Genomic DNA, 19656 nt, shown 5'->3' on the forward strand with positions numbered 1-19656 from the left:
TTGCAGGACAAGGCCGCAAAAAAACGCATAAAAAAACAGAGGCAGGCCGCACACGAAACACTGTTCGTGACCAGCCACTCGAAGGAGCCGATACATGCATGCACCAAATGGGGACAGGGGAAGGGGGAACCCATTACAATTTTCGGAAAACCCAAATGTAGAAACAGTGTACTGCACCGCTTGCCTGAATGGATGGGGGTTGGGGGGGGGGGGGGGGGGGGGGAGGTGGCAGACGGCTCTCGTACGCGAACCCGATCACACTATGTGACGTAACCGGACCGACGCCCGAAGAGACGTCACGAGTCGCGTGACGTCATTTATCTGACATCCCCACCGCGCGGCGACCTCACGTCGCACGCGATACAGTGGCCTACAAACCAGCCATGCTTCGAGCAGATTGGTCAGGGGTCCTCAAATGTTCTACACGTGGACTTGTTCTCCAGCAAGCGCTCAGCAGCGACGGGCAGCGGTATCACTCAGAGTCCACAAACGTTCACCGAAACACCGGAGCACATCCGCACATGTTCCCTCTGTGGTGTAGCGGCGGCGGTCGGCGATCGCAGCGCACCCTGGCTCAGCCAGCCCCGCCCGCGGCGGTGTCTCGCGGCTCGTCCAGCGACCAGGGGCCACCAGCCGCGCCGTCGGTGGTGGTGGTACCATCTGGTGGGCGCCCCGGCCACTGGTGACGCGGCGCCCTGGTGATCCCTGCCGCCGGTGACACAGCGCCCTGGCGCTCCCCGCCACCGGTGACGCGGCACCTTGGCGCTCCCCGCCGCCGGTAACGCGGCGCCCTGGCGCTCTCCGCCGCCGGTGACGCGGCGCGCTGGTGCCCCCCGTCGCCGGTGACGCGGCGCGCTGGCACTCCCCGCCGCCGGTGACTCTCCGCTGGGCTATCGGGGCTGGCTGAAGCCGTTGGACTCTTGGCCACGGCCATCGTCGAAGCGCTGCTCCTCCAGGGAGACGTCCACCGCGTTGGTTACGCCGCTCTTGACGCGGTAGTCGTTACCGTCGCAGATGTCCTCCTGCTTGTCCCACGTCTGTCGCTCCACCGACATCATCAGCTGGTACAGCACCAGGGCGGTGAAGAAGATGCCGCAGCCCAGGTAGAAGACGATGCTCCACCGCTCCATGGTCTGCTGGCCGCGGATGATGGCGCCTGTCGGCACGCACGCGCAGAGGGCGTCAGCGGCAGGCACAGCGTGATATAATGATGGTCGCGCTCGAAACGTCAGGCTCAGGCTAATGGGACGGCGTGTGCACAGGTAAGGTGCATAGGTAAGATGCATAGGTAGGGTGTTCAAGTAAAGTGCACAGTTAAGATGCGCAGGTAGGGTGCGCAGATAAAGAGCATAGGTTAGATGTACAGGTAGGCGCATAAATAATGTGCCTACGTCAGGTGCACAGGTAAGATGCGCAGGTAGGGTGGGCAGGTAAGGTGCACGGGTTGGGTGCATCAGTAAGATGCATAGGTTAAGTACACATATAAGGTGCAAAGGTAGGGTCTAGATGTTTAGACCAAGCACAAAGCTAGGGTGCATAGGTAATGTGCACGGGTAAAATGCAAAGGTCAGGTGCGTAGGTAAGGTAGGCAGGCGAGAGCGGCAAACGGCATGGCGTCACAGATATTCTAAAATCATTGACGGTAATAGTTTTGACCCAAAATTCAGCAATTTTTTTATCAAACAAGAAGGAAATGTGGATTCCAGCCCACACCTTTTCAACCAATACATATCCAGAGCACCCGAATATTACCGCCTTTCTGCGCTTTGTCCCTAGCCGCAACGTTATGGATAACAAGTTGTTGCTATTGAAGTGTCAGCTTTGTGACAAATGACCCCCCCCCCCCGCCCAACAGCCCGTGGCGCCAAAGCTTCGTGGAATCATTGCGGCGTATACCAAAAAACACCTGGCTAAAATAATTATATCAAATGAGTCAGAAGATCACATTCTACATCTCGAGCAGAAAAAAAAACATTTTCATTAATTTCATTCCTTGCAATGCGCCGCTTTCCGAGGTGCCAGACCTTAGCAAATCACCTGCATAAACTGTTTACCGAGGCTGTTCGGATAGCTAGGACCGCTATGCTCTGTTATACACCGCCGTCGATCCGGCTGGGTGGCAAGGTGCAGCATCGCAGTCATTCTAGGATGATACGGGTAAGGCTGAACTAGGACATACGTATGTTGTTACGTGCATTTGCGAGGAGCATTATTCACATAGATGATGCAATAGTAATAGCCGCATTCCTCGGAAAAAAAACAGGAATATGGAGAGAGATGTGTTATGATGCGCAGCTCTACCTCCATTCTCCTTGTTTTTCTCCGGGGAATGGGGCTGTCACTACTGTCTTATCTATACGAACTAAGAGATTTGCACGATTTACTACATGATCACTGTTCTCAGAGAAATTGGTCCTTACACGAGTGCAGTTCAGCCTTATGGTGGCGCATGAATTGCCCTGACGCAAGCTGGCACTGTGCAGCCAAGATTAATTGCCAAATAAGTGCAACAAAAAAGACCTCTTTAACCTTAACTATGCACCTCGCGTTTTCTACATATCTCGGAGTTCGGGCTGGCTGCTGCACAAACGGCTTCTGCATGCTGGGTGAGCAGACGCCAGAATGAACACGATCTTTTACTTGCTCATGCCAACATTGATTCCTATAGCATCATGGATCCGCAGCTAAATCACGGCCCGATTGTTATCATGTGCGCAATTCAACACATAAACTCTACATCGTTAAGATTCTGAGGACAATGTCATGAGCTTTCGGGACGGCATGCCGTGGGTACCCCACAATAACAATGTTCCATGTCCAGCGACTGTGCCGCCTCCCCCCTCCCCTCTCTCCGGCGGGATCAACAATCGTGCGCCACCTACCGGTCACGATGGGGTTGAGGATGGCCATGGCGTTCGCTAGGAAGTTGGCGATGCCGTACAGGCTGCCGGAATAGTTCGGCGCAATGTCGAGGCTGTTAACCAGGTGGCCGGTGCCGATGAAGCCGTTGAAGAAGCCGGCCATGAAGAAGAAGAAGGTGGCGACGGCCGGCTGGCAGCCGACGAAGGTGACCAGCAGCAGGAGGAGGCCGCAGCCGCCGTTGACGAGCGTGGCGGCCAGGCGGCGGATGGTGGCCGTGGTGACCCAGCGGCGACGCAGCGCCATGTCGGCCAGCAGACCGGCGCCGCAGAACGCCAGGCCGCGCCCCAGCAGCGGCAGCCCGCTCAGCAGGCCGTTGGCGCGGATGTTGAAGCCGAGGATGTGCTTCATGTAGGTGGGCAGCGAGGTGAGCAGGTACGTGAGCGCCCAGCTGTTGGCGCACTCGGTGATGACGATGGCCCAGACGGGCGGCGAGAGCAGCATCTGCAGGTAGGGCGGCCGCCGCTCCGTGCGCCGCTTGGTGGCGTTGCCGGCGGCGATCAGGCGACGCTCGCGCTCGCTGATGCGCGGGTGGTCGGCCGGCGTATCGTGCATCAGCAGCACCCAGCACGCCAGCCAGAACAGGCCCACGCCGCCCGTGATGTAGAAGATGGCGCGCCAGCCGTAGCTGGACGCCACCAGGCCCGAGCATGCCGACGTCGTGACGATGCCGAACGCCGTGAAGCCGTTGATGCAGCCCAGCGCCATCTGCCGCTCGTTGATCGGGAACCAGCGGCCTAGCGTGGGGTAGAGGCAGGGGTAGATGACGCCGCACGCCAGGCCCTGCAGCACGCGCACCACCATGACCCAGGGCGCACCGAGCGCCGCCGCCGACGGGATGAGCAGGCTCAGCGCCGCGTTACTGCCCTGTGACACGCCCAGCACGATCTTGGTGCCGTAACGCTCGGTGAAGTAGCCGCCCGGCACCTGCGTCACCGTGTAGCCCCAGTAGAACGACGAGAGGATCAGGCCCTGGGTGAACTCGTCCCATAGGTACTCTCCGTCCTCTGGCCGTCCAGAGCCGGCCGGCGTCGTCTTCTCCAGGCTGGCGTTAGCCGCCGTTGCCGCCGGCGGCGCCACGCTCGAGTTCTGGCAGATGGCCACGTGCGATGTCTGTACGTGCGGGATGGCCGTGTGGTTGACCATGGCGACCACGCCCACCGACATGGTGACGCGCAGGCTCATCTACCGGGCAGACACGCATACACATCAGTCGGAGCACAGCCTCACCGGGGGAGCAGACACGCATAGACATCAGTCGGAGTACAGCCTCACCGGGGAAACAGATACGCATATACATCAGTCGGAGCACAGCCTCACCGGGGGAGCAGACACGCATACACATCAGTCGGGGTGCAGCCTCATAGGTGGAGCAGACACGCATACACATCAGTCGGAGTATAGCCTCACCGGGGGAGCAGACACGTATACACATCAGTCGGAGTATAGCCTCACCGGGGGAGCAGACATGCATACTCATCAGTCGGAGTATAGCCTCAGCGGGAGAACAGACACGCATACACATCAATCGGGGAGCAGCCTCACAGGGGGAGCAGACACGCATACACATCAGTCGGAGCACAGCCTCACCGGGAGAGCAGACACGCATACACATCAGTCGGGGTGCAGCCTTACAGGGGGAGCAGACACGCACATGCGTAGGTCAGAGGAAGCGCAATCGTCTTATCTGTAGAACACGATGTTCAAGATATCTGCTTTAAAACATAGCCATCTTTGGTTTGGAATACAGAATGCTAAACCGAAATTGTACGCAAGCCATGTGGACTTGTTGGCTAGACCTCACATACGGACTCTTCATCGGACGGACAGAGGTCAACGGAGCTGGGCGGAGGTCGGAGGAGCCGGGAGCAAACGAAGGCAGGGCTGACAAGTTTGCAGTGTCGCGGCAGAAGCTTCGCCACGGTATCACACCTAGCGCGACAGATGGAAACGAAAGGCTGGAGAATTTGACCCATTTTTCGGGAAACAACACACAACAATCAGTCGTCCAAGCCCGTGGCCAAATAAGATAATCGATGCAGCCAAGCTAGTTCACCCGCAGCTGAGCGCAGCGCACATGAACTACTCCGCGTTTGATCAACACTCAATTCAGTCGGTGTTAGAACGGGCAATGATAATGCTATATTCACGGTTTCAGGAAGCGGCAGCAAAGTGACGGTTCCCTGAGTTTGCCTGCCAGCCTTGGTGGTAAGAAAAGCGAAGGTACGATTCCACCGAAGCAATGCAGCGCAATATTATGATTCCGAGGACGCAGCGGTCCACCAGATCATCAGCTGATATAAACGGACACCGTTCATGCAAGGTCCGGGGGAGGGGGGGGGGGGGGCGGGGGGCAGAAACATCACCAGGGAGAAAAGTCTTCATCGAGAACCGTCACTCAACAGAATGGTGCCATGTTGGCTGCCTCTGACGTGCCAGTCACGGATCGCTGAAACAGGACATGATTCCCGATCAAGCGTTTGCGATGCTGGCTTCGGACCAGGTGGACCTGGGCTAAACGCTATGTGGGTGCTTTGCAACATTGCGGCTGTCATCATCCTATCCAAGGTCAGAGGCAGGTCTATGAAACAGGTAACATGCGGTATTGATGAGCAGGATACAGGCATTTGTTATGCAGTACGTTATCGGCGCGTGTTCTAGACCATGATCACTGGCACCCCTTGACCTCCTTGACCTCTGCAGGGTCCGTTCCATCGGTGAGAGAAAGGCTTTGGCACCGACGGACGTTCATGACCATTTCATTCACAGCCGACAACATTGCCCCAGCCGTTTCGCCTTCGCTAAACAGGAACAGCACGTGAGCAGCATACTGAGCAGAACGGGCGCAGCGCTTCGACCGTTTACAACCGGTTTATTCGGCCAAGAAGCCAGGCGGCTGTAAGTACCTTTCGCTGTCGGAGATTTAGCGGTTTCGTTTCTGTAGCTCGGCAGCGGATGACCGACCGTAACCTATCGTTTGCACCGACACAGAGAGCAGAGTGGTGCAGTCTTCATGCGACAACAGGCGTTTTGGTTTGTTTGTGTTATGCTTTATAGGCGGTTAGGCCCGTCAAACAGCAGAAACCAAAATCAATTCAGCAGTTGCAGCGAAGTTTGAGGGTGGGAAGAGGCTTGGTGTTTTGACAATAAGCAGCTTTTTCGGTCTAGCCTAATTAGCCAAACGGAAAGCTGGTGTAAGGTAACCATGAAGGGACGAGGTGAACAAAAAAAAAATTGTGAGCGACTTTGAAGTTTTCACGCAGTTTACAAGATCAGATTAAAATGCATCTTTTGAATTCCACCATGGTCGCCCAAATCCTTTCGTAGTCTGTCTTTTGGCATGGTTGCAGTCTATAATTATGCCCTGCAAAGTGTAGTACTTTTAAAACATGTTAGCAATCAAAGTGGTGCTCTGGGACACGGGGAATAAAAATGTTCTTTATATATCAATAGGCTCAATAACACGACCAGGTATTGACCGCAGCACGAAAGTGGCGCACCACCGGTTATGACCTTGGGGCGTCCTCGTACCATGCCGCTGTTTTAAGTTTGATAACGCGACCGTGCCGGTGGAGCGAGGCGCCCCTGGCCCTCTGCTCCCAGGTCATCGATCCTGGTCACGTGACGCATGACGAGGCACACGGTGTCACTCAGCCACCGCACGGTCGGTCCCCGAGGGCACGTCGGCGTCTGTTGCCGGCGACAAGGGGCGGAACGCCGAGCGTGCCGCCGCCCGTAATGAGACCCCTCCATCCTGGACCGATGGGGAGGGGCGGACAGTGGCGTGCGTTGTTTCCATACAATGGTACGGCGAGGTTATTGTGAAGGTCTTCGAGGGAGACTACTCCTGTCCAGCCCACTATGTGCCGTCACTATAGTAGAGGCCACTGGTAAAGCTCGACCACTTTCTGGCACACAATCAAGAAACACTGGCGCGAAGGTCACAGTCCAGACCACGGCGTCAGCGTTGATGGAGGAGTCCTACTCGCCCACAACAGAGCGACGGTATTGCGGGAGTTACGGGGAAGCTCACGGAGTTGCATTATCGCACGAACCGACCGGCTGCCTGGCCGGTGGTGATCGACGGTCGGCACAAGCGACCGATGCCGTTCTCAGGGCACGTAGACCTACGAACTCTGTCACGTTTGCCCTGCGGGCGTGATGAAGGACGTCGCCGGTGCACAAAGAATGTTGGATGCCATTCAGGGTCGTAGCGCCACTGGCACCGTTGTGATACGTCAGCAGCCAGTGACGCCATTGCCATAATTCAGCGGTTACTGGCACGGCTGCCACATGTCGGTGGTCGCTGACACAAATGTCACAAGTCAGCGGTTACTGACACCGCTGTCGCAGGTCAGCGGCTACTGACACCGGTGTCACAAGTCAGCGGTTACTAACACCGCTGTCACAAGTCAGCGGTTACTGACACCGATGTTACAAGTCAGCGGTTACTGACACCGGTGCCCCAAGTCAATGGTTACTGACACCGTTGTCACAAGTCAGTGGTTGCTGACACCGGTGTCAGAAGTCAGCGGTTACTGACACAGCTGTCATATGTCAGCGGTCACCGACTCGTCTCCCATGGGCATTAGTTACTGACACACTTTAATAGGTCTGACGCTACTGGTACGACTGAAACAGGCTGAGAGTTCGCATCGATCACTCCAGGCAGTGCAGCAGCTGGCTATGGCAGGTTCACGTAATCCGCAACCTGTACGTAGTATGCCACGGGTGGCAAAGGCTGCTGTCAGTAGGTTGGGATAGGCGTGTCCGGCACCGCAATATAGCACGGAGGTCACGAGAGGGGTCATAGAGTCAGTCGATGGGGCATACGGACGTCCGCCGACCCAGACAACGTCTGCTGTCTTCCTGACCGCGGGCAGCCGTTTGAGCCTCTGCCGCCGGGTGGCTCTCGTCAAAGCCGAGGATGCGTCCTCATGTACGTTATATGGTCGTCACGCTATCGTCAGACGTGGACATAGAATGTCAACGTGACGTGACCAATGGGACCTACAGGTCAACGTGGCTTCTCCGTGAAGCGATGTCATCTCGAAATTTAATTTTGCATAGTTTGTAAGTATCAGAGCTTATCATTCATTAATCAATCCTGACCAACGCGATCTTGCGTTTCGGCCGCCATTGGCTGGTTTAGATCGCATGACGCTCTTCGCGAGATAAAGGTCATACGAATCACAACGTCGCTGATAACAAAGGCGAAGAAGCGGTTGTGGCCGGAGCAATACAACGCAACAACTTCCACGAATGTTGCCATCTCGAGCTAAAAGTTGAAGAGTTCCATGACGTCTGGCGATACAATCAGAGGCTGGAGCAGAGTTATCGCCGGCCGCAACCCTTTCCACCATTTCCCGGCCGTCGGCGTCGTCAGAAAGAGCCGGGAGCTGACCCGTTCATCCCATTACACTTTCCTTCGCGTTTGCTGCACCGTCGCTCTCGTCCATCACGGATAAAAAAACATCACTCTCAGAGGCATCGCCGTGGCTACATTGATCTCAGGTGCATGGATACCACGGGTGCTCGGAGCACTTCAATGCCTGGGCACACGCCATTCGCGTCAACCCGAGGTTTGAGTGCTGTCGCCGCATTCCAAGCGGTCATTGTTGCAAAAAAAACTGCACGTTCACGTCGAACAGCTGTCACAACTAAACGTAAATATCGGCGCCGAAGGGACCAAACATTTATGGGATCGCGCCACAATACGTCAAGCCACCTACCGTCTGAACAGTTCGATCAGTATCCATCCGGAGGACATATGTTAAGTTCTTGACGCTGCGCCAGCAGTGCCGCGGCGGCGACATCCGGTCTCGCCCCGCCCACCCGTGACGTCAGGTTGTGCCCGTGACAGGGGCGGCTGGCACACCCTCCGTGCCCTCCGCTCTGCCAACTGGGCCACGCGGGCGCCGGCGGACTGCCTGGGGGCTCGCGAAGCGTGGCCGCACCGCGGCCATCCCGACCGTCCACCGCTCTCTGTCAGACTGTGGCACTCTCCTCCATCTTGTCCGCGGTGATTTTGAACCAGTCATCCGCAGCGAGCCGGGCCCGACAGATACGGGGCTTTACGGGGCCTTTCAGACGGGAGACGGGGTAGAAGAGGCGGGAGAGAAGGCCTCTCTCCGAGGTTGGGGCATCAACACGACTAGCGTTACTCTGTTGCCTGACAAAACAGCCTAAACATTTGCTTGCCAGCCAAACTAAGCCCTGAAGTGGCCGCTAGTCATAAAAAAAACACTTCACAAGCCCACAGTAGAAGCCATCAAGTCAAAAAGCCCCTACTTCGGCCATGTCCCATTACAAATGCATTATGAATGAAAACCTCTTGAAACACTATAAAAATAAGATTTAAAATACTGCGAAACTGAAATCTGTCGTGGAATGCTCTGATGCTGCCGATGTATATATATATATATATACATATATATATATATATATATATATATATATATATATATATATATATATATATATATATATGGTATTTCTTGGCCGCGAAGTATGTTCCGACAGACTAGCCAAGGCTTCAGCTGCGGCCCGGTAGTGCTTACACCAATGTACCACGGGCGCCTGTGTAACCCATTCATCCAGACTTGGGTGCGCTCGAGCTATCGGCCGCACCACTAGGCAAGTCTCCGCGTTTCGGTTTCTCCTTGCTTGCGGCTCTTACTGCAGCTAACGACGAGCATTTAGGCGCGACGCGTTCTCGCTCGCAGGGCGGTCCCCCCCACGGCAGAGCTGCACGTGACGGTGGCGGCGGCGACGGCGGCGGCGGTGGCGGCGGCGGCGGTGCCGGCTGACAGTCCGACCCAGTACTACACACAGCTGTCGTCTTTCTGGCAACGCCGCCGGGGCCGCGGGCGACCCGTTTAATATTAGAACTTGCGACTTGCGTCGACGGAATAGAGGCCGGTCACCTAGACCTAGCGCGGGGCCGGGCCGGAGGAAGGGAATTACCGGAACCCGAGGGGGGTCAGAGGTCTGGGTCAGGGACCCGGGGGATCAAATATCTGGGTCAGGGCTCCGCAAACGGCCAGCCAGACAGGCGCGCGGCAATGCCGGGCCGGAGGCAGGAGACTGCCGGGACACGAGGGGCCCAGAGGCTTGGGTCCGGGACCCGAGGAGATCAGAAGCGTGGGTCCGGGACCCGACGCAATCAGAGGCCTCGGTCCGGAACCCGAAGGTGATCAGAGACCTGGGTGCGAGACCTGAGGGGATCAGAAGCCTGGGTCTGGGACCCGAAACCAAAGATCTACGTCAGAGCTCCACACACAGCCAGCCAGGCAGGCGGCCAGCCAGCCAGCCAGCCAGCCAGCCAGCCAGCCAGTCCGGAGCTAGTGACCAAGCCTGACTGCGAATCGGGAGGCACCCGACATGTATCGCCGCGGAGTGTAACCTCCCACGTGGATAGCCTGAGGAATGGTGCACATGATTGGCCGTCCGGGAAGTTTTGCACGCTATTGGCGTGTGACTGGCCCCGGCTACCAACGGTGCCTCCACACTCGTGCGTCTGCAAACGCGGACATTCTTGCCGGGATGCCGGTTGTGCCGTGGTGTCTGGCCCCACACCATAGGACCGGACTCCATACTACGGAACCAGGCCCCATGCCATGGGATCAGACCACATGATATGGTGTCTGATCCCATATTGTGGTGTCTGATCCCATACCATGGGCCAGGCCCCATAACATGGTGTCAGATATCATACCATGCGGTCAGATCCCATACCACATTGTCTGACCCAAAGCCGTAGTGTCAGATGCCATGCCACAGTGTGAGATCTCACACCGCCGGGCTCAGGCGTCGGCCCCTGCAGCCGACTCTCACCCGCTGCTGTCAGCCTTAACGCCGCACCGCCGGACAGAACAGCGATGTTGCCCGCTCGGTGTCGCTGGGCCGTCACGGGCCATACTCCGATCGAGGTGCGTCACGGGCGCGCCTCGCGTTCTTTATTCGTGGGCCGCGCTGCCCGCCCGGGCCCAGTCGTCGCTGGTCGGCCCGTCACGTGACTGGAATGCATTGATCCGAACAGAGTCGGTGGCCCGCGCGCAGAAATCGGATGGACAGGAACGGGCTTTGTAGTGGAGCCGTGTGGTGTGGCCGTGTGCTGGGGCCGTGTGGTGGGGTCGTGTGGTAGGGCCGTGTGGCGGGGCCGTGTGGTGGGGTCGTGTGGTAGGGCCGTGTGGTGAGGCGGTGCGGTGGGGCCGTGTGGTGGGGTCGTGTGGTAGGGCCGCGTGATGAGGCCGTGTGGGGGCCGTATGGTGAGGCCGTGTGGTGGGGCCGTGTGGTGAGGCTGTGTGGTGGGGCCATGTGGTGGGGCCGCATGTTGGGACCGTGTGGGGGGCCGTGTGGTGGGGCCGTGGCTGGGGCCGTGTGGTGGGGTGTGTGGTAGGGCCGTGTGATGAGGCCGTGTGGTGGGGCCGTGTGGTGGGGCCGCATGTTGGGGCAGTGTGGTGGGGCCGTGTGGTGCGGCCGTGTGGTGGGACCGCGTGATGAGGCCGTGTGGTGGGGCCGTGTGGTGGGTCCGTGTGGTGGGACCGCGTAATGAGGCCGTGTGGTGGGCCGTGTGGTGAGGCTGTGTGGTGGGGCAGTGTGGTGTGGCCGCATGTTGGGGCCGTTTGGTGGGGCCGTGTGGTGGGGCCGTATGGTGAGGCCGTGTGCTGGGGCCGTGTGTGGGGCCGTGTGGTGGGGCCGTGTGGTGGGGCCGTGTAGTGGGACCGTGTGATGAGGCCATGTGGTGGGGCCGTGTGATGGGGCCGTGTGATCTGGCCGTGTGGTGGGGCCGTGTGGTGAGGCCGTGTGGTGGACCGTGTGATGAGGCCGTGTGGCGGGGCCGTGTGATGAGGGCCGTGTGGTGGGGCCGTGTGGTGGGGCCGGTCACGCGTGGCTGCCCGGACGGCACGCTTCGGTACCGATGCGACGCGAGCCGAAACAATGCACACCGCGGCGCTTATGTTGCGTAACTGGGCGCACTGCAGCGCGAAGGGAAGGACGCGAGGACTATTCGGACAAACATGCTCAATAATAACGACATAAGCCTACACGTTGGTCGCTAACCAAGGCTTGTTTACCATGCGTTCTCTATGAGCGTGAAGCCGCTTAACCAATGACGTCACGTTTGTAATATATTTCAGCACTGTCGTATAGCCAAATGATTCGTGGTTCAGAAGCAGGGTGCCGGATCTGAGGGCTATTGTCAAAGGCATATTAGCATCATTCTCATTCAACAAAAAGACAGTACCACCGAAAAAAGACGATTAAAGCACCGCTTAGCACCGAGTGTAGCTCAGCCACTCTCTAAAATTCAACTTGGCAATAACATTTCTCGTTCTTCCTCCCAGAGAATTGTAATGCAAAATTTTTGAGAAGGAATAAAACCACTTTCAAGCTTTCTTTTAGACCGGGGCCGAGCTGGTCACACTGGATTAGAGCACTGTTATTTGGGTCGAGGTCTGCACGCCCAAGACAGAGACAGTTGTCGTTTGGACGAGATCTACTAGTCGAAAGACCAGGACACTATTCTCTGGAAGAGTTTCGAACATAAAAACACAAAAAGTGGTATTTAGGCGAGATCTGATGCTTTGGGCAGCCTACCACCACGGGCGGCAATGAAGCAGCTTGCATTTACAGCAGGGGTTCAAGCAGGGCACAGACGTTGACTTCGTGGTTAAAGACATTGTCTGACACGGCTATTGTCTGATGTTCGCGTTGCCCGAGCATATGTCTGACGTGCGTATTGTCTGATGTGCGTTTGCCTGACGCGCATGTTGCCTGATGTGTGGTTGTCTGACGCCCGCGTTGCCTTTAGATGCATGCGTCTGACGTGCGTGTTGCCTGATCTGGGCTTGTTTGGCGGGTGTGTTGCCTGGCGTGGGCTTGCCTGACGTGCGTGCCGCCTGATGTAGGCTTGTCTGACGTGCGCGTTGTCTGACGTGGACGTCGTCTCGGGCAGGATGGGTCCCGAGAGCGGGGTAGAAACAAGAGGGTTGATTGACGACAAAATGTATTTGAAGGTCAGGCTGAGAGGACAGCTGGACTCCGTCTGGACACCGGGGGGGGGGGGGGGGGGAGGGGGTATCGCACCCACATGCCACCGGGACAGGACGGGGGGTGGCTCCGGTCACGGTCAGCATCGCGGCTCCCAAGGTCGGTTACCTGGACGACAAAGCCAAACGTCGTCAGCAGGAGTACCAGCAGCCGAGCCGGCGGGCTGAAGCGACTGCCGCCTGCGCTCGAGGTATCTGCCGGCAAAGACGGCAGTCCTGGTCACCCCACCGCCTCCGCTTGGATCAGCTTCGACATGGCGTGTTGGAAGTGGTCGGGCGCACAGTTAACACCACGCAGGTCATCCGGAAGCACAAGATTCGGCGATTTCAAATATTGATGTAGTTTCGAAACCAGATAATTATTTTTGTTTTCAATTTGTTTGTGTGCTAATGCTTCACGTGTTCTATTTGCAAAGCTTCACCGTGATGACACTGCTCATCTTATTGTCGTGCTTCACATTCTTGAAAAGCTGATTGCCATTTACTCTGCAATATTCTTAAAAAGCTTTGAGCCCCACATGGACCCAATAGTGGCCAGGTGCGTGTTGCTGTTAATTTCAATGATGACAATGCTTTATGCTGAAGGATGCGGCCGGAAATAAAACCCAGAACTGCAAATTTCCAACTGTCAGGATTTATGGGGGTAGAGCTGCTTCTGCAACCAGCTCTAACTCGCTCTAGTCATAATAAATACACCTTTTTTTGTTGTGGGTATTTGGAACCGCGGAGCATGAAGTTTTCGGATGTTGCGCTTCATAAACGCCATACGTTCCGACCGCCGCCAATTGGCCATCTCCGATCGAAATAAGCGCCGCAAAAAAGCAGCCACGGCCACCAAAGGCCGTTTAGGACCACGCGACCGCTACCAGCGCTCGTTGTATCTGCTGAGGAATTGGGCAGCCAACGTCACTCAAGGTCATCGACCGGCAAAAACAGCAATGGTTATTCAAAGAAGAACGAACATAGGCAGGCACAAAAAGCTCGTCGAGGGGCTCGCCGGTTGGAAGGATATTCCCGATCTTGATCGCACCTGGTCCATAAGGAGCATACATTTTAAAGTGCACGACCACATGGACAACAGTGTTCAGAGACGTCAAAAGCTAATGACATCTGCAGTACAACGCTTGGGTCCAGTAATTACAAGAAAGAAGAGCGGGCCTAGGAGCAACAGCTCCACACGGAGGCGGCTATGCGTGTTATTAACCAAAACGAGACAGAGTTGGGAGGATTCTGTGCAGCAGCCAACAAACTGTCAATTTTTGGTCGTCACAGTCTTGACTGGGCAGTTATGATCTCCAAAAAAGTATCAGCTGGCTGATAATGATTAGGCACATCTGAAAACGTAACAGTAAGGACTTTTTGGAAAGAAAGGCGACTGTGGCTATGATATAACATTCCATGCTACGTTCACTGCATATTGCCCAGGTTCATGCGTTCATGAGCAGATGTTGGCGTTGATAACTTAGTACGTCAACGGTTTTCTGTCGGGGATCTGGATCAAAGGCCATGCTATCGCGGTCATCGTCAGGAGCGGCTCCAGCTTCGAGCGAAGAGTGATTGAAGTGGAGTGTTCTGGAGGCGGCACCGAGGCCCCTGCCTCTGACGTCATTGCCGCGGCGAAAATCTTGGGATGCGTATAGAAATAGTAGGTCAAGCGTTCTTCGAGAAAGCCGATGCTGTGTTGTGGTGTTGCTGCAATGCGGATAACCTGGCAGCGTTGATGATCAAAACTTGCCAACGTCATCGTGAGGGCGTGCCTAGAAAGGCCCTCCGTCGACCGACTTGGCTCCCTAAGAATCTAGACATCGGGGTAGAGAGACCAGCCGTTTGATCCTTCGGCATGTTCATCGGCATGTTCATCGGCGGCATCGGCATTGGCAAGTCCATCGGCAGAATGTCTCCGCCCCTTCTGCTTCAATGTGTTTGCCCATTCCCGTGCGGTGATACTCCCCGCCCAGCCCCAACGAAGAAGGCTTCCTCGAAATGTCCGCTTCCCATCGTGCCCGCACGTCCGCGGCGGCGAGTCACAGCGCTTCCGCTCTCTCCCGGGATTCACTGCTCTGCACCTGCTGACCTTCACCGGCCGTCAAGGTCACGGCGGCGGCAGCCGAACCGCTCCGGCCGCGGTCCGGCGCCGACCGCGGCCTGGGCGGCGCACGTGGCGCCGACACGAGCGGCAGATGGGAAGCCTTCGGAGAGTCTGGGAGACCCGGAGCGCGCACCATCGAAAGACGGAGAAGGCGAGAACTTTTACCATTTCTTCGAGATAAGATTCGTCCCTCCAGTGGCAAGTGACGCCTTAGATGGCGTACGAAAATTCGAACTGCATTTGTCGGGACACCAAACGTTCACTTCCAAAATCGCGTGCCGGTGCTGCAAGCACGTGATATGACGCATGTAATTTATCATCGGACTTACATTGAACTCTTACGTCCACGCCGGCCCCGCGTCCCCTTCCGCTAGAAGCCCACGTCTATCGTAACAAATCAGCTGGAGTCTTGGTGCGAAAAACTACATTTTCATCTCACAACTAGAGGCAGGAATAATGGCTTCATGCCGGCCAGTTCGAGAAAAAACTTTTCTTCTACAGCCAATCTTCTGCGGACATTAGCCATCAAGCCGGAATGCGCTTCGCAGAACAGATCCAACGAAATATAAAGCCCAGCTTGGTTAAAAGTACAAAGCTGATGCGTCACTCAGCCCCACATTCTGTTTCCTTGCATTTTGTGGTGAGAACCTGAGGACAGGGAAACCCTTCAGACAATCCTAGAGCCGTGGAACTCTCAGACAGTTCGCGCACAAAAAGTCGAATGGAAAAGTGGAATGGAAAAAAATCAGACGATAGAAAGTCAAACGAAACAGGTCGCACGACAAAAAGTAGAAAGGAATAAAGGACGGCTGGAATGAAATCAAATGGAAAGGCGAAGTGTAACAAGATGAAGGAGATAAAAGTCGATAAGAACACAAATCGAATTGGAAAGAAGTCGAACGACGAAAAGTCGAGGAGGATAAAAGCCAATAGGAAAAGTAATAAGGCAAGAAAACAACAAGGGTAACATTCGAAGTGGAGTATAGCAAAAACAAAAACAAAATGTAACGCCGACTAGGATAAACGTCAACTGGAATAAGACAAAAACACTGGTGGTTAAAATGATTTCCAACCGAAGGGCACCAGACGGGCCCACGCGTGGCCGGACACAAGCCACCGGACGTGGCCGAAAGGAACCGGACGGAGCCAGACGGGACCAGACGAAAACGGACGGAACCGGACGACACAGGACGAAATCAGATGGGGCTGGACGGAACATGATGCTATCAGACGGGGCACGATGGAACCAGACAGGACTGGACGGGACCGATGCGATCGTACTTGGTTGTGCGTGCGGTGCCATCTTGACCAAACAAGGCGACACCAGACCGAACCAGATGGTACTGGATGTAACCGGACGGAACCGAGTACAATCGGCTAGGATCCGATCACTTCTGCATGCCCACGGTCTACTGATGTGGTTTCAATGTTTACACCATATTTATCCATTTATCTTGGTTTATGCCGGATTATTCCGAGGTCAATGTTGCATCTATTCTTCCACAAAATAAACATGTTTACTGTGGAATGAGGCATCGAACTATTTCGTTTGTCAAGCGTTAAGGTTAAGATGAGCTAAAAGGCCCCATCGTGTTCTAAAAAGGCCATATTTAGAATCAGAGGATTTCATGGGTCCTTAGTTAATGGTTTGCTTGTAGTTAATAGCCCTAGCTCTAGCTCAATTGAAGTGGAAGTAGGGGGGGGGGGGGGGGGGGCGGGCTGGGGCTCCTACCCGAAATGAATGAGAAACTACCCCTCGGTATTCAACATTATTGTCTCATAGTTCCTGTGCTGAATTATGCTCAATTCATATATACCAGAAGGTAGAGACGAACGACATTGTAGTCCAATTATCGATTACATTGTCATGGCTCCACGTTTAAAGCTGCGCTTATGATAACCAGTGCGCCATCTTAAACACCCACGAACTCTTCGAGGACTTCGTGTCGGATATTGTACCTTTGAACTTTTCATCTTTTGACCTTTTTCACTTGATTCTATCCGACTGAAATCCCCGGCGACGTGTTGTGTTCCAACCTTCTGATTCAACTTTAACACGTGCCGATTTTTATCTTTGTCGACTATCTCCCGTTCTACTTTTTCTCGTTAAACTTTTTCCATTCGAATTTTTTCATTTGACTTTTTGTCCGATACTCTCTCAGACAGTTCCTGGACAGAGAGACTCGCAGAGAGGTCCCGGTCAGAGAGACTCGCAGACAGGTCCCAGTCAGAGTTACTCGCAGACAGGTCCAGGTCAGAGAGACTCGCAGACAGGTCCCGGTCAGAGAGACTCGCAGACAGGTCCCAGTCAGAGGGACTCGCAGACAGGTCCCAGTCAGAGAGACTCGCAGACAGGTCCCGGTCAGAGAGGCACGCAGACAGGTCCCAGTCAGAGAGGCTCGCAGACAGGTCCCAGTCAGAAGACATTCGCAAGACAGGTCCCAGTCAGAGAGGCACGCAGACAGGTCCCGGTCAGAGAGACTCGCAGACAGGTCCCGGTCAGAGAGACTCGCAGACCTGTCTGTCCCCGACAGAGGGGCTCTGCGGCCAGTTACACAGCTCCAGCTGATCTGGAGCCCTCTGAAAGACAGCGGGCCGGGGGAAGGCGCTGAGGCAGGGACCCTGGGACAGTGCCGGGACAAGGTGCTCCAGAGCCGTTCTTTTGAGACCGCGCGGCGCGCGTCGTCTCGCCACTCTTGTTTTGTGGAGCCAAGCGACTGCAGCGGTCACAGCACCGGCCGGAAGTATGGCCTCGGCCGTGAGACGAGCCTGGGCTTCTCACGTTGAGTCTGAGCACGCCCCGTAACTGAGCTATTCCCGCCCTCCCCAGCACCGTTCCAAGATAGAGGGGCCCCTAAAACGGGTCCGGGGAAACGGGTCCGGGGACCCTTCCGGAACAGGGCGACCGTTCGACATTTCCCGGGACGTACACGCCCGGCGTCCATGCTCAGGCCGGCAGAGCTCGTGGCGGTCCGCCCAGAGTCCCTCCCAGCTCGTGATCCCCCCTCCTCCCTCCCCTCCCCCCACATCCCCGGACGCGGCGGCGGCGGCTAATCAGCCGGCGATCCTGTGCGCCCGGGCCAATCATTTGGGATGCAGCCCCTCATTATCGTTAGCGCGCCGGCGAATTGGGTTCCCCGGCATCCATTCTTCTCGGCGCCGTCGCGGGCGAATGAGGATCAGGAGGCGATCAGGACCGCCCCTGTTGCTAATGAGGATCAGGAGACGATCAGGACCGCCCCTGTTGTTTTAATACTACCGAGCCCACCCCCACACCCTCCCTCTCCCTCCCCACACCCTCCCTCCCCTTCCCCACACCCCTCCCGCTAGTTTGTCTGAATGTTTATGTCGTGAGTGGGCAAGACGAACTGCACTGAGTGGAGCCAGGGCACCTTCTCCCCTGCCATGTAATGCCTCTGCTCCCTGGTGCCGGTAGTTCGTACTGGGAGGCGGTACTGGTGGTACCGCAGCACCCTCCCCGCCGGCTGATACACCCCGGCACGCCGCCGGGGAGCGGTACCGGCGGTACCGCAGCGCGCTCTGTGCCACCTAGTACACCCCGGTACGTTGCTGGTGATGGAACACGTCTGCCTGCTAGTTGAATTCATTGAGCGAATGCCAGCCCAGCATTGCCAGTTTTACGGCCAGGAACCAAGTAGCTGGGTCGGTGCCAGTGCCGGCGCCGGTGCATTTGCAGGGAAGTATCGCGGATTTAGTGGGCAAGTGCGTGCTCGAAAATACCTTCAAACTACTCCCAAAAGGATGGTGGGAGCGGCGAGAGCCTTGGCCACCGACAAAACTGCAGGCCATCTCATCAGTTTAGTCCTCGGTTCTCCGAGCCAAACGGTTTCCAGCATAACTAGGCCACCCCACCCGAACTCAATTCATCCATAGTCACATAGTTTTAAAGCATCACAGCAGCTGGAAATATGGCGCCGAGCTATTGTCGGAGCGATCTGTGTGGCTGCGTAACGTGACACAGAGCACCACGACAGAGGTCTAGTGCAGCCATGGTAGCTGACATGGCGTTCCCGTATCGTTTTCCGACAACTGGTGCGGCAACGCTCCAGCGGCTCGTTACTACAGAGTCACTCATTGACCACACGGTGCGCGCAACTCGCTATTTGCAGATGAAGTGATGTTTCAGCATTATTTATTAACGGCGCGTGTATCGTGTGACGGAGTTGATCAGTTTGTGTGCCGTCATCACATCCCGCACACGATCGCCGCCGCACGCAAGCTAACAGCGAACCTTCCGTGCTCGCCGACCCTCCCTTCGTGCGGCTTCGGTGCACCTCGGTCTCTTCGTCGGTCCCCGAGGGTCGCTGCTGTTCCGTTTCTAGCTGCAGCTCCGCTTCAAGCTGCGGGAGGTCAGCGGAGGATAGGGCCCGTCGCAAAAAGGCAGGTCCAGTGGGACCCACACGTGGCGTGCCACGCGAGGAACGCCTTGGTCGCGATACGGTTCTCGTCAGGCCGTCGTGACCGCCCCGGGCGCCAGGTCAGGCAACCACTCACACCATCGGAGGCCCGCCGCGTGTGTCGGGTGCGTGCCTGTTCTGACACGCAGCTGCCCGCGTGTCAGCGCGCCTTGCC

At 56.3% G+C, this 19656-nt stretch overlaps 1 protein-coding gene across 1 annotated transcript in view; it reads right to left on the reverse strand.

The window, feature by feature from the left end:
- Nucleotides 1–213: 213 nt before the first annotated feature.
- LOC119104356 (sialin) overlaps nucleotides 214–19656 on the reverse strand; it is a 94872-nt gene continuing 75429 nt past the window's right edge. Inside the window, exons 2-5 of the mRNA XM_037228050.1 lie at nucleotides 13084–13169; nucleotides 3187–4104; nucleotides 2883–3099; nucleotides 214–1156 (exon numbers count right to left, since the gene is read on the reverse strand). Of these exons, the coding sequence (XP_037083945.1) occupies nucleotides 891–1156; nucleotides 2883–3099; nucleotides 3187–4104; nucleotides 13084–13169 (1487 nt within the window). The 3' untranslated portion in view covers nucleotides 214–890. The remainder of the gene's footprint in view (nucleotides 1157–2882; nucleotides 3100–3186; nucleotides 4105–13083; nucleotides 13170–19656) is intronic.

The sequence above is a fragment of the Pollicipes pollicipes genome, unplaced genomic scaffold, assembly GCF_011947565.3.
Source record: "Pollicipes pollicipes isolate AB1234 unplaced genomic scaffold, Ppol_2.1 Scaffold_6052;HRSCAF=7182_pilon_pilon_pilon, whole genome shotgun sequence".
NCBI classification, from domain to species: domain Eukaryota; kingdom Metazoa; phylum Arthropoda; class Thecostraca; order Pollicipedomorpha; family Pollicipedidae; genus Pollicipes; species Pollicipes pollicipes.